The sequence below is a fragment of the Eptatretus burgeri genome, chromosome 9 (genome assembly GCF_056783735.1).
Source record: "Eptatretus burgeri isolate ZD-2024b chromosome 9, Ebu_testis_v1, whole genome shotgun sequence".
Taxonomy (NCBI): domain Eukaryota; kingdom Metazoa; phylum Chordata; class Myxini; order Myxiniformes; family Myxinidae; genus Eptatretus; species Eptatretus burgeri.
In genome coordinates, this window is record NC_140969.1 from 91440858 (window position 1) to 91454473 (window position 13616).

The 13616-nt window shown below is 44.1% G+C and overlaps 1 protein-coding gene across 6 annotated transcripts in view; it reads right to left on the minus strand.

The window, feature by feature from the left end:
* NEMF (nuclear export mediator factor) overlaps positions 1-13616 on the minus strand; it is a 204075-nt gene that overhangs the window by 99321 nt on the left and 91138 nt on the right. For all 6 annotated transcript variants that reach the window (XM_085896078.1, XM_085896081.1, XM_085896080.1 and 3 more), the window contains 2 exons: positions 7116-7178; positions 743-855 (listed from right to left, as the gene is read on the minus strand). In XM_085896078.1, the coding sequence (XP_085752204.1) occupies positions 743-855; positions 7116-7178 (176 nt within the window). The remainder of the gene's footprint in view (positions 1-742; positions 856-7115; positions 7179-13616) is intronic.

Here is a 13616-nt window from a genome sequence, read left to right on the forward strand (position 1 = left end):
TGTGTGTGTGTGTGTGTGTGTGTGTGTGTGTGTGTGTGTGTGTGTGTGTGTGTGTGTGTGTGTGTGTGTGTGTGTATATATATATATATATATATATATATATATATATATATATATATATATATATATATATATATATATATATATATATATATATATATATATATATATATATATATATATACATATATATCTGTCAAAAAACGTCCACCCAAAATATGAAATCACATTCGCCTTGCGACCTAAATGGTACCGGTACCTACTTGGTACCAGAACCCACCATAAAAATTGTCGGAGAAAACGATTTCAAAACGAAAAACCCCTCTCAAACACTATGATTTGTGAGATGTTGACAAGCTATCAACGATTTAATATGATATATCGCTATGAGATGAAGCGGCACATAGTCATCCACAAACATTAGAAGGCCCTCGTGACCCAAGTTCGAGTCGCGACCCTGAGTTTGAGAACCACTGCCTTTCAGACACCCAGTGTTGACCCTTGAAGCAAGTGCTGATGTGACACATGAGTTCATGGGTCAAATCATTTTGAATGAATGGATGATCAAATTCCACTTAAAATGAATACTTGTTATGACAAATGCTCTAGGAATATATTTTTGGGGCTTAACAAGAGTTTACTGCATATGTGTACACTCCACCACTACCAACACCACCACCACCTCAACAACTTTCAATCATGCATAGCCATGCAACACCAAGTTCCGTGACAAATACCTCACCTGGTGGTGATACACCCACCACGCTGATATGACCACACGCGCATCCCAAGCAGCACTGTGGCAGACACAAAATGTGCCAGCCTCTGTCAGCGTGCGTGGTGGCACCGGGTTACCTGGCATGTACGGGAGCAGGTACCGCAGGGAAATGGGGATGGTGACAGAGAGAAAAAGATGCTGACAGGTGGAGATGATGTGTGAATGGGTCAAAGGGAATACAAGACAGAATGACAGATGGAGAAGCCTGCATAGGGTGATGTATTCTGGGACACCAAAGAGAAATGAAATCCATAAAAAGTAGAGAGCTGTCGAGTTCCTATCATGATTAATCAATGCAATAAAGCTTCATTAAGCAGCATTAATTTGACAAAACATTTGTGCAAAAAATTACATTTGAAACATTCACAATGTCCTTTTAATCAAAATTGCAATGTGTCCGTCTCAGGAAAGATTTGAGTTTCAATTCTATTCTATTCTATTAACCCCTCAAACTCTGCATCAATCTGTGGAAAAGAGAAAAAAAATACAACTGGTATGCATAATCCAGAAAACGATTTCGGAAAAAAACAAACAGTGTAACAAGGTGAAATTGTTCGTGCACATCAAGTGCCGAAAGAAAGTATTCACATCCCTTGACTTTGTTGTGTTCCAGCCTGAATTTCAAATGGATTAAATTTACAAGCTCGAATGAGCTAAGATCCTCGTCCTCTTAAGGATGACGTCATAAAAACGAATATGACGTCATTGTGATGTATCAGGTTTGCGATAAATTATCTGTGCTAATGCCCGGCTTGATTCCCGCAAACAAAATTCAAACAGTTTGCCTAGTTTCAGGGATAATGGTATAGGTGATTTCCATTAGCGGAGATATTTTGACGTCATAACTTTTTTTTCTAGGAGGAATTTTCAAAATCGGAGATGGTTACTGTCTGCGCAGGGTATTTTTACATATATACTCCAAGTTTCAGGAAGTTTCGATGAAAACTGTAGGCTGTGAAACAAAAAGTCCACAAGAACAACAACGTGAGTAAGACTTAGAGATCCTCCACGAGGATCTAAAAAACAATTGTCACTGATCGACACAAAATACCCCATAATGACAAAATGAAAACATGTTTTTAGAAATTTTCAAAAATTTATTGAAAATGGAATACAAAAATATCTAATTTACATAAGTACTGTCCAACCCTGCTATTTGTGGATTCGCTCTTCGCAGACACAATGTATTCGCGGGTCATTAAGTGTGACCTACTTCGACCTACTTTTTTTTTTCTATTTTTTTAACACTCCAGGACGGGTCTCCTGTGTCCACTTGGGAAATTTGACATCAGCCAACATCACAGCATTACATTAAAAAGGTGCAAAAACAGATCCCCTTAACTATGGCCCAATTAGCTTAATGCACTTCCAATCATCAGCAAAGTCATGGAATTGATCATCGCAGTTGACATAAAATCATTCCTTTTCTTCAACAGCCGAATCTCAGATCATCAATGTCGATTCAGACCTTGTCACTCTACCTTGGACATGCTACTTCTACTCTCTCAACAATGGCGAAGGCTCTCTATCAGACACGAGATCAGGGCCGTCTCTCTGGACATATCTTGAGCTTTTGTTACAGTCTGGCATCCTGCCTTGCTCTTCAAACTGTCTGCCTGTTGGACCAAGGCCAACTCCATTCTTGGATTACTGACTTCCTCCACTCTCGAAGCTAATGTGTGGCTCTCAACGGAACCCTTTCTTCTCCTCTCCCTGTCAAGGCTGGATTACCCCAAGGCAGTGTTCTCGGCCACATATTAATCCTAATCTTCATCAATGAGATCATTGACTCTCGAGAAAATCCTCTTTATCTCTTTGCTGATGACTCCACTCTCTGCTGTGACATCTCTCATCCTTCTGACAGAGAGGCAGCAGCCTCTTCCCTCTCCCCAGACCTTGACAAAATGACAAACTGGTTAAACACAATTTCGCTGATGAATCCATATTGCCCAACCTTTGCATTCCCCCTTACCCCTCATCATGACCAGCATCCCTTGTTTGTCCGTCTCCAACTACTTTCTCCCTCCTCCCTGCTGTTCCCCTTTGTAATGTTGTTTCCTTATTTGTTCTATGCAATCGCTCTTCCACAAGCCTAAACAATGTTAAAAATATTATTATTATTATTATTACTAGTGCGGGCCCGTAGGGGCGGGCCCGTAGGTGCGTGCCAGTATGTGCAGCTTCGTGCCTGCAGTATCAAGTCCCCAGCATAAATTGTGACGTCATATCAAACGAAGAAGAAGAATTGTGACGCCCCTCTCTCTCGCCCCCCTCCTCTCTCCCTCCCCTCTCTTGCCCCCACACCCCCCTCTCTCGCCCTTCTCTCCCCCCCTCTGCTCTCCCTTCTCTTGCCCCCCCTCTCACCCTTCTCTCTCCCCCCTCCTCTCTCCCTCCCCCTCTCACCCCCTCTCTCGTCCTTCTCACCCCCCTCTGTTCCCCCTCCTCTCTCCCTCCCCTCTCTTGCCCCCCTCTCACCCCCTCTCTTGCCCTTCTCTCTCCCCCTCCTCTCTCCCTTCTCTTGCCCCCCTCACCCCCTCTCTTGCCCCCTTTCACCCCCACTCTCTCCCTTCTCTCCCCTCCTCTCTCCCTCCCCTCTCTTACCACCCCCTCTCACCCCCTCTTTCCCCCTCTCACTCCCCTCCTCTCTCCCCCCTCCCCTCTCTTGCCCCCTTCACTCCCCTCTCTCGCCCTTCTCTCTCACCTCCTCTCTCCCCCTCCTCTCTCGTCCCTCTCTCTGTAAATATATTCACAAATGTCTACCAAGCACAACGATTAATTCCAACCTTGGGGAAAAAAACAGCTTTCAAACCCTTGGGAAACAGCTGTTTCCCTCGGGAAAATTCAAACCTTGGGATTAATTAATAATTTGAATAATAATCAAACCTTGGGAGTTTGGCACATACCCAGGTTGCACATACCCAGGTCCCCAGTGTCGATTGTGACGTCATACCAAACAAAGAAGAATAATTGTGGGGCAATCCTTCAAAAAAATTTTTTTAATTAAATAAGCCTCAATTGTGACATCATTTGTGACGTCATAGCACCGTGTCCTGTCATTGGCTCACAGATACATGGCCGTAACTTGGGAACCGCTCGTCCGATCGATATCAAACCTCGAAAAGGCACATGCGCGGGTCCCCGGCAATATTCCTGGCAAGTTTCAATCCGATCGGACCGGTGGTCGTCCGGTTATTAATAATTTGGGAAAAAAATTGGCATGATAAGGTGAGAAGGTGGAACGACACCTTCAGCTGCCATATATACACCTTTTCAACACTGAAAAAGCAGTAAAATGGCCGTAACTTGGGAACCGCTCGTCCGATTGATATCAAACCTCGAAAAGGCACATCCGCGGGTCCCCGGCAATATTCCTGGCAGGTTTCAATGAGATCAGCCCGGCGGTCGTCGAGAAACGGCGGTCGCAGACAGACAGACAAACAGACAGACACACACAGAGATTGCTGGAATTATAGATAGATTGTGAAAACAAAGCCCTGACATTTCGAATCCCGACATTCGTGGCATTTTTCAGGAATGCATACCCTGCGAATAGCAGGGTCCAACAGAATTGAGCCAAAGTCAATATTTTGTTTAAAAAAAAAAGTGAGTACAGCTTCGAGTTTTCTTGGGTATGTCTGTATCAGCTTTGCATATCTGGATTTGAGGATTTTCTCCCATTCTTCCTTGCAGATTTGCTCAAACTCTGTCAAGTTGGATGGGGAGTGTCAGTGAACAGCAATCTTCAAGGATTTAACACAGATTAATTATCAATGGGATTTAAGTCTGGGCTTTGGCTGGGCCACTCAAGGACTTTCACGTTCTTGGTTTGAAGCCATTCCAGTGTTGCTTTGGCTGTATGCTTGGAGTCATTGTCCTGTTGGAACGTAAATCTTCACCACAGTTTAAGGTCTTTTGCACTCTGAAGCAGGTTCTGCTGGATTTGGCTCCATTCATTGTTCCCTCTATCCATTCAAGTATCCCAGTCCCTGCACTGAAAAGCATCCCCATAGCATGATGCTGCCACCCCATGTTTCACGGGAGGGATGGTGTTAGATGGGTGATGAGCTGTGCTCGGTTTCTGCCAGACGTAGCACTTTGAATTCAGGCCAAAGAGTTCAATTTTTGTCTCATCAGACCACAGAACATTTTTCCTCATGCTCTCCAATCCAAGTCTTTCACGTGCCTTTTTGCAAACTCCAGGTGTGCGGTCAAGTGCCTTTTTCTCAGGAGTGGCTTCTATCTGGCTACTCTCCCGTAAAGCCAAGATTTGTGAAGTGCCGCAGAGATTGTGGTCCTTCCGGAAGGTTTGCTCATCTCAGCCAAGGAGCTCCGAAGTTCTGTCAGAGTGGTCTTTGGGTTATTGGTCACCTTCCTGACCAAGGTCCTTCTTGCCCAATTGCTCACTTTGGTCGGACGGCCATTTCTAAGAAGAGTCTGAGTCGTTCCATATTCTTTCCATTTCCTTATGCTCGAGCTCACTGTGCTCTTGGGAACTTTCAACAGTCTAGAAGTTGTTTTATTCCCTTCCCCAGATCTATGCCTCCTCACAATTCTATCTTGGAGTTCTAGGGACAGTTCCTTGGACTTGATGGAACAGTTTCTGCTTTGCCATGCACTGCTAATTGTGGGACCTTATATAGAAAGGTGTTTCTTTCTAAATAATGTCCAAGCAATTCAATTGCCCACAGGTGGACTCCAATCAAGTTGTAGAGGCATCTCAAAGATGATCAAATGAAATTGGATGTACCTGAGCTCAATTTGGAGCATCATAGCAAAGGGGTTGAATACTTATTGACACAAGACATTACAACTTTTCACTTCACTTTTAATTGATTTGTAAAAAAAAACTCAAAGAAAAAAAATTCCCCTTTGACATTACGGAGTATCTTGTGTGGATCGAGCCGTTAGATCGGTGACAAAAAAAAACTCAATTAAATCCATTTTAAAATCAGGCTGTAACAACAAAATGTGAAAAAAATCAAGGTGTAGAAATACTTTCAGAAGGCACTGTATCCACGATGCTTGTGGAAAAAGCAAACGAAATAAAATTTCCATTCTTCCAAAAACATTTCATCTGTCTCCAATATTTTGCAGTGAAACTTGTGTGCATCTTTGCTGCCGTACGAGTATATCCCCCCCCCCCCCCCCCCGCTCACGGTCATGTCTGTTCAGCGATCTGCCTGAGGGTAGGTTCCATGCAGACAAAGCAGTCTCATGGCAAGGATAACATCGAATTGTGTGTCATTGCCTTCCCCAGCCTGAGTGCTTGGGTGCAGGATCTTGCCTGGGTGCAGAAAGCGATCACCTACTCTTTGCCAAAAGACATCATGAGATATTTAAAGACTACCAGCAGCCATCAAATCCTGGGAGATGGCTCCTCAGCTTAATGTCCCATCCGACAGAGGGTGCATTCATTGATGCAACAGCCTGGCTGCGAAACACCATGATGAAAGTTTGATAGTTGGGTTGGGAATCAAACCCAAAGTGGAAAGCTCAAAGGTGAGCACACTACCTCCGAGCCATCCTTCCAGCCCATCCCTTTGTTATGAGTAATAAGAACAAACACTGCTCAGGTACTGTCTGGTAAACTTACAGGAAACCAAACAAATAATCCCAAGATGCGAAAAGCTGTGCATTATAACCCCTCCTAATAACAACAGGAAGGGATTCTGGCAGAACTACGCTAACAAGAATACAAATTTGAACATCCACGCGGCATTTTTTTTTCCAATTACCAAATACACATTGGATACACGACCTTATTAGCATATGCCTGCCGGGAATGATTGGCAAACCAACACCACTCCTTTGCGTGGCCAGGAAACACCAATGAAAAATTGATTTCGAACTGATGATGTTTTGACTACTCAAGACGGTTTGTTGAGGTTTTGAGTGGCATATTAATTTTCACACAAACTGCTGGAGCTGGGCGTTCATCAGCAGAGCATTAAACATTCATGAAGTCACACTTGCACACAGCATTAAACATTCATGAACGTGCGTAACACTCATTATCACAGAGGCATGGCAGACAGAGATTATGACAACATGTTTCTAATTCACCCAATTATGAAAAATCCACAAATCAAACCCATCATTCAGTATCCCACACCACCGCGCACTGTACCAGCAACATTCCTTAAAGTTTTTGGACAATCGCCCCATCTTACACGTTGCCTTTTGGCACAACCAGATCATGCTGTTTCTCAATCAACAACAGTTGGGTTGGTGACAGCTTACAATCCCCTCTCCAAGTATTGTAATCCTATGTCCACTCCTCTGCCTTATGCTGACTCAACCAAATTAACGAGCATCATTTTCCAAGACAGGTTCTTACCAGTATTGTTCTTGAGGACACAACTGGTAGCACCATGGATATCTGCATGAAGGTAAAGATCACCTGTGCAGCAATTAGATTACAATTAGTTTGCAGCCTCCACACCAAGAGGTCACATGTCAGATATATGATGCAAACAGTTTACAATCAGAGATTTAAAAAATAAAAAAATTGATACCACTGTAAATGTGAGGATATTTTGCAATTTAAGAGGAAACAATGTTTACGTTTTGGGTGGAGAGGAGGCATGCTTTCCTGAGACTAAATCTTATTGATTCAACACATTAAAACTAGATTCATCTGCAACACACTCGATAAAAATTGCAGCTCATACCATTTAAATAGGCAATTTCACTGAATATTTAAGCATTTCATCTACTTGTATATGGATAAAATTATTCCAAAATCATCCAGGTTAAATCTGACCTTCAGTTAATGAGAAACACTCCTACAAAGATTGCATTTCTGAGTAACGATATATCACTGGGGTCAAAAAAAACGGGTGAAGGAAGGAATTAAAATGAATTTCGGACATTCATAGATCGTGCTTTCCACGTTCCGCAAGCAACACATTTGTGCAACGTCCTCTCTCCGCTATTTTCACTCAAATTATTTGCCCGAGGTCATCTTCCATCTGCTTACGTTAGCCAACATCAGCGCATTACATAAACTGGACCAGCACTCAGTAGAATGCATACCTCTACCAGGCAGAACAGTTTACGTTTTGTATCCCACCGATAGGCCGGATCTGGATCTGGACCTGAACCAAAATCGAATTTGCTTGTTCTTGTTATCTAACCAACTCATCCACCTTGTTTTGTCCGAATCCGTCCACAACGTTTTGAAATATCATCCGATATATGGTTTTTGGCTCCATCTCTTGTTACGAATTTGGATGCTTACTGCACTCAACATTCAGGTCCTTATAGAACAGTTATATCAGTAAGTGTGTGTTTATAGTTAGGGCCCCCTACCTGAGTCTAACGGGAATTACATGTGTGCGCTGCGGAATTTCGTTTACAACAAACCTCCTTCACTTCACTTCACTTCACTTCACACACCGACGCCATTGCCCACGTGCGTTCAGCCACGTACGTGGGCGGAGATTTCCATCGCCTTAGACCGGGACTCCACCCAGGAAGGCAGGGGCATGCCCCTTGTCCAATCACACCACAGAAGGCGACTTTCCTACGACACGCCGGCCAATGAGGGTTGAGATGGCCACAGAGAGCGACTTTCCCAGGACATGCCGACCAATGAGGGTTGAGATTGCCAAAGAGAGCGACCTTTCCCACGGCACCCTGGCCAATGGGATTGGAGAGCACCTCAGACGGCGATTTGCTCACCCCGGAGGAAAAAGGAATATAAGAAACGCCAGGCTGGGAGTGGTGATCGTCGTGGTGGTGGGGGTTGTGATCGTGGTGGTGGGGGTCGTGATCGTCGTGGTGGTGGGGTCGTGATCGTCGTGGTGGTGGGGGTCGTGATCGTCGTGGTGGTAAAAAGGATCGTGGTCATCGTAATGGTGTTCATCATCGTATTGCGGATTTGAGCCCCACCGAGCTGGATCATCATTGCCTCTTATCTTCTCCTTGGCCTTGGTCGATTGGTGCATGGCCAGTTGGAGAGCGTGGTACCTGGTGCTTGGAGCGGCATTGTGTTGCGGGTTTGAGTCCCGCCGAGCCGGATCGTCGAAGACCACAAGAGGTGGACAGGTCCAAGCACAGTCTCTGGTCTCTAGCTCACCTGTCCTCGAGCTAGAGGCCTTCAATAAAGACCCGACGGGTCCGTGTGTGTGTGTGTGTGTGTGTGTGTGTGTGTGTGTGTGTGTGTGTGTGTCTGTGTGTGTCTCTGTGTGTGGGCCCATCTTTAAGTAGCAACTCTATGAGTGCTTTTGCTTATACATTGACTGCATTTCTTATAGTCGGATAACTCTGCTCTTCTGTGTTCCCTCCCTGCCTATTGTAAATAAATATTCCTTTTGTTGAATGCATCAGCTTGTTTCTGCGTTTCTTTCATTGGCTTAGCATGGTGCGTGTTGGGAAATTGGGAAACGGTAAATTGTGTATTTGGACCGACGGGTCTTGGTAACCATCCGCTCGGGTTACGCACGGTTCGAGCACTAATACGGCTCGTTCCGCTCGAGGCCTGCCGAGGGTGTGAATTCCCCGGTAGCTTTGCCGCGTGGATACTTAGGTATATTGAAGTTGGCAATCGACCCTATTCCACGCGGCTGAATTATTGGTGATTCATGGTCCTGAAAGGGACCCGTGCCTTTCGGAGTTCTCTGAGGAACACGATCTAAATTCCGGGTGTTCGGTGGAGCCGACTCGACTGCTCCACCTCATGGTCGTGCTCGCCGCCGACGCCCGGCCCACAACACTATCAATGGTGATGAATCACTTACAAAATAAAAAAAAAAACAATTCTTGTTTCTAGCTCTAGATCTTCACCAACATCGAATCAATTCTTCCTTGGCACACACACCCGGCCTGTCCACCAAGTTTTGTCCGAATCCATCCACAACTTTTTGAGATATTGTTATATATCTTATATGATTAGCACAATCATCACTCAATGGTGAAGAATCACTGATAAAAAAAAAAAAAATTATCGGGTCTGGACAAAGACAGATAAATAGGGGTGAAAACATAACCTCCCTCCCACTTTCAGTGGCGGAGGTAACAAAATGCAAACACTGATCCCCTTAACTACAGACCAATCAGCTTACTTCTAATCATCAGCAAGGTCATGGAATAAATCGAGCTGTTGATATCAAATCCTTCCTGTTTTCCAGCGGCCTCATCTCAGATCACCAATTTGGATTCAGACTAGGTCACACCACCTTGGACATGCTGCTTATACTCACCCACCAATGGATGGAGGCTCTCAATGTCAGCCATGAGATCAGTGCCGTCTCTCTCTCCCCCCCCCCTTCCATTTCTGCTGTTCCTTTTGTTCTGTTGCGTCTTGAGCCATTCAGTGCTCCAGCTTTTCTATGAGCCTTGACTTTGTATTGAAAAGTTTCTTGGAATTTACAAAATTTCAACCTGAAATAGTTCACGTTTTCCTAATTTTGGGCCAAATATTTGTTATGCACAAAAAAAAAACGATGGAAATAGCAGATGGCTCCTTATTGAAAAGGATTCCGATTAGACAAGCAATCCTGTGAGCCTTCAACATTGTTGAAAGGAAAAATAAACTTGGGAGAAATAAAGTGTACAAAAGGCCGATATCGGAAGGGATATTACAAGTCATACTAAAATAAGCCAAGAATGGGGAAATTAACCAATCTGCAATTCTGAAGGAATTAACCTGCACATGCAGGTTTTTTTGTTTTTTTTATGTTAAAGGCTCCAGTAACGGACTCCTGTCACAGCAAACGTGTGGCCCTTAATAGAGTTATCTCATCCCCTCTTCCTATCCAGGCTGGAGTTCCTCAAGGCAGCGTTCTGGGCCCTGTTCTTTTTCTGGTTTTCCTTAATGATCTCTCTGACTCCGGAAAATCCTCTTTATCTCTTTGCTGATGACTCCACCCTCTGCCGTACCATCTGTTATCCCTCAGATCAGCAAGCAGCAGCCTCTTCAGTCTCTGCAGATCTGGATAAAATCAAAACCGGTCCAACAAGTGGAACACATCTTTCAATCCTGACAAATCTCACACTCTCACAATGTCTCTCCGAAAGGACCGTCTGGAAACCCCACCCCCATCTACTTTCTCAACAATCCTCTTGAAGAAGTACTTTCATTCAAACTTCTGGATCTCACTATATGCCATGATCTTTTATGGGAAATTCACATTTACAAGCTGGCCTCCAAAGCCAGTTGCCGACTGGGCATCCTCCGTCGTGCAAAGTTCTTCCTTGGCACACCTGGGCTCCTGACCACATGCAAAGCTTTCGTCCGCAGCCTGATGGAGTACTGCTCTCCCTTCTGGGCTGGTGCTCCCGCCTCTCACCTTTCTCGGCTTCACACTGTGGAAACCAAGGCATTTGTATCTCCCGTGATGAGGCTGAATCTTTGGGTCTCTCACTCTCTCACCGCAGGCAGGTTGGTGGTCTTTCTGTCTTCTACCGTCTCCTCTCCGGTGTCTCGCCTGCCCTGCTCTGTCTGCAATATGTCCCCAACCCTTCACTGTCAGCGATATGTCCCGCCCCCTCCCCCGTCCCCGTCCACATAGTCTGGGAGCCAAGGCTGAGAAATACACTTTTGATGTGACACCCCTGCTATACAATTTTTGACACTTGGACCATCTCAGTGGATGTGTTGGCCACCTGAAAAGTGTTATTGGACACCTCAACTCTATTGCACAACTTCTGTGGGCAGGTTTTTTTGAAAAAACGCCATGACCGAAAAAAAACAAAATTTTGGGGGTAGGGGGAAACTAAATTGACCATTCCTCCACAATGGAACACCCTATGACAACAAATTACCACTCATTATCTCTGTCTAGATGTATGCTACAGGTTAGTATCAAGTAGATTTCAATTGGGTGATGTTCAAGCCTCACTTAGCAATAAATGGCAACGAACCATTTTATAGTAGTCCTTTCCTGCCATCACCTTATTAGCTGTTTCCCGAACACACCAGAGGTCAAAAGGTCAGAAAAATCGGGTCACACCCAAAATCTGTCACTTTTATCAAAGAAATACTGTATTGATCGCCTTCCTATACGATTTTATCTTAAAATACCACTTGAATCAACTCCTTAGATCCCTCTGAATTTTTTGGAGAAGAAATATTTCAAATGGATCACAATAAAGTGCACCATGACCAGAAAATCGATTGTAACAAATCTGAAAATCACTAAAAATAAGTGGATTTTCATTACTTTTGCTATGTATGTTATGTGAAAGTACAGTGCTGATAATGTCCATTAGAATTTTATAATTTATTGCAAAAATGATTTAAATGGTCAATTTGTTATACATGTATAAAGATGAGAAAAGACTGCAAAATGTCACAAGGTACTGCAGTGTCATGTGTGAGACAAAAATGATGAAAACTATTCTAGGATGTTACATTCTGCTGATCAACTCCCTATAAGTCGATGCTACTTGGACAACTAGTGATATAGGTAGTAACATGCCCTAAATGGATTGCAAGCTCAGAAACAGCATACGCTGCCTTGTCAGGGCTCTTCTACACATGTCACTACAATAACATTTGCTTTCAAATGCACTGTCAGTAGCCAAACAGTTATCTGACAACTACTCGTTCGTCAAAGATACAAAGAGTCGTACCACCTTAAAGCATGAAAGAAATGACAGTTCACTTTTGCCGCATTTAAAAAGGCAATTCACGACGTCTATTGGAATTCATTACCGAAGTGGTGCCACCAGCTACAAGTTACTGTTGTCTAGTCCTCGTCTTCACTGTCCTCAGCCAGCCGACCACATTTGGCTTGGTCACCATTACAGCTGCATGCAATGATACATGCTGGTCCAGCCTTAGCACATTTGCTTGCTTGTACAGATTGATTTGACAAAGACTTCTGAGAACATGATAGTGAAATGCATCCTCAGTAGGAGGTAGAGAACGAAGATCTCGTTTGCTGGAAGTAAATAAATGGGCACGCAACCGATCGAGAGATGAATAGCCAGGTATACCGTACAACTGACAAAAGTAATCTCTAGCTTCATCGAACACTTTGATGTCCACACAAGAATCTGTATGCGAGAAATCAGTCGGTTGTGGCATTGTTCCAACACGTTGTATTGCCACGTTGGCCGCTCTCTTATTCCCTCGTCCGAAAGGGTAGCTGACAGAATCACATCCTGATACAACATAGGAAACAAATAATGTGGCAGTAAGTTCTAAGGGGTCCTTGTGCACTGCCTCTGTTAACTCACTGACCAAATCATGAATTGGTAGAAAAAGGTTGTTCTTTTCCACCCACAACTCCTTCACATTTTGGAGCCATGGTAAATGATACATTGCAAGTAATATGATATCAGTATCAGTAGCATGAATGACGATTACACTGCTATCCTGACAGCTGGCTACATGCGCAAATATTCTGGTGTCTGCCTCTTCATGGGTGTTGCAGCACAAATCCTCCAACAGTGTAACACCGCTGTTGGTCACACGAATTCCCTCACTATCAACACCAATTATAAGACTGAAACCATCTGGTAGGGATGGATGACTTTGACCAGCAGGGTGAGATGTAGGATAGCAGGTTTGCTTTGTTCCTTGGATTCGAAACAAACGTATTCCATACTGGTATTTTCATGTTATCATTTGGAACGAACTCTGGTGCACTGGCTCCCGTTTCACGTCTCAAGCGTCCATCACCCTTCAAGCTCATTTTCACCAAAGTCCTATCCATCACCGACAAAGTGCACCTTGGAACAGTTCATCGGTTTAATCTTCAAAATCTTGATTTTGTATCTTTCCTGAAGTAGGCTGAAAACGCTAGCCCCAAGGGTTTGGAAGCGTTGAACGAATGCCATTGTATTGCATCTATGACATACACTCGTTTTAAAGCAGAGGGAGGCAGTT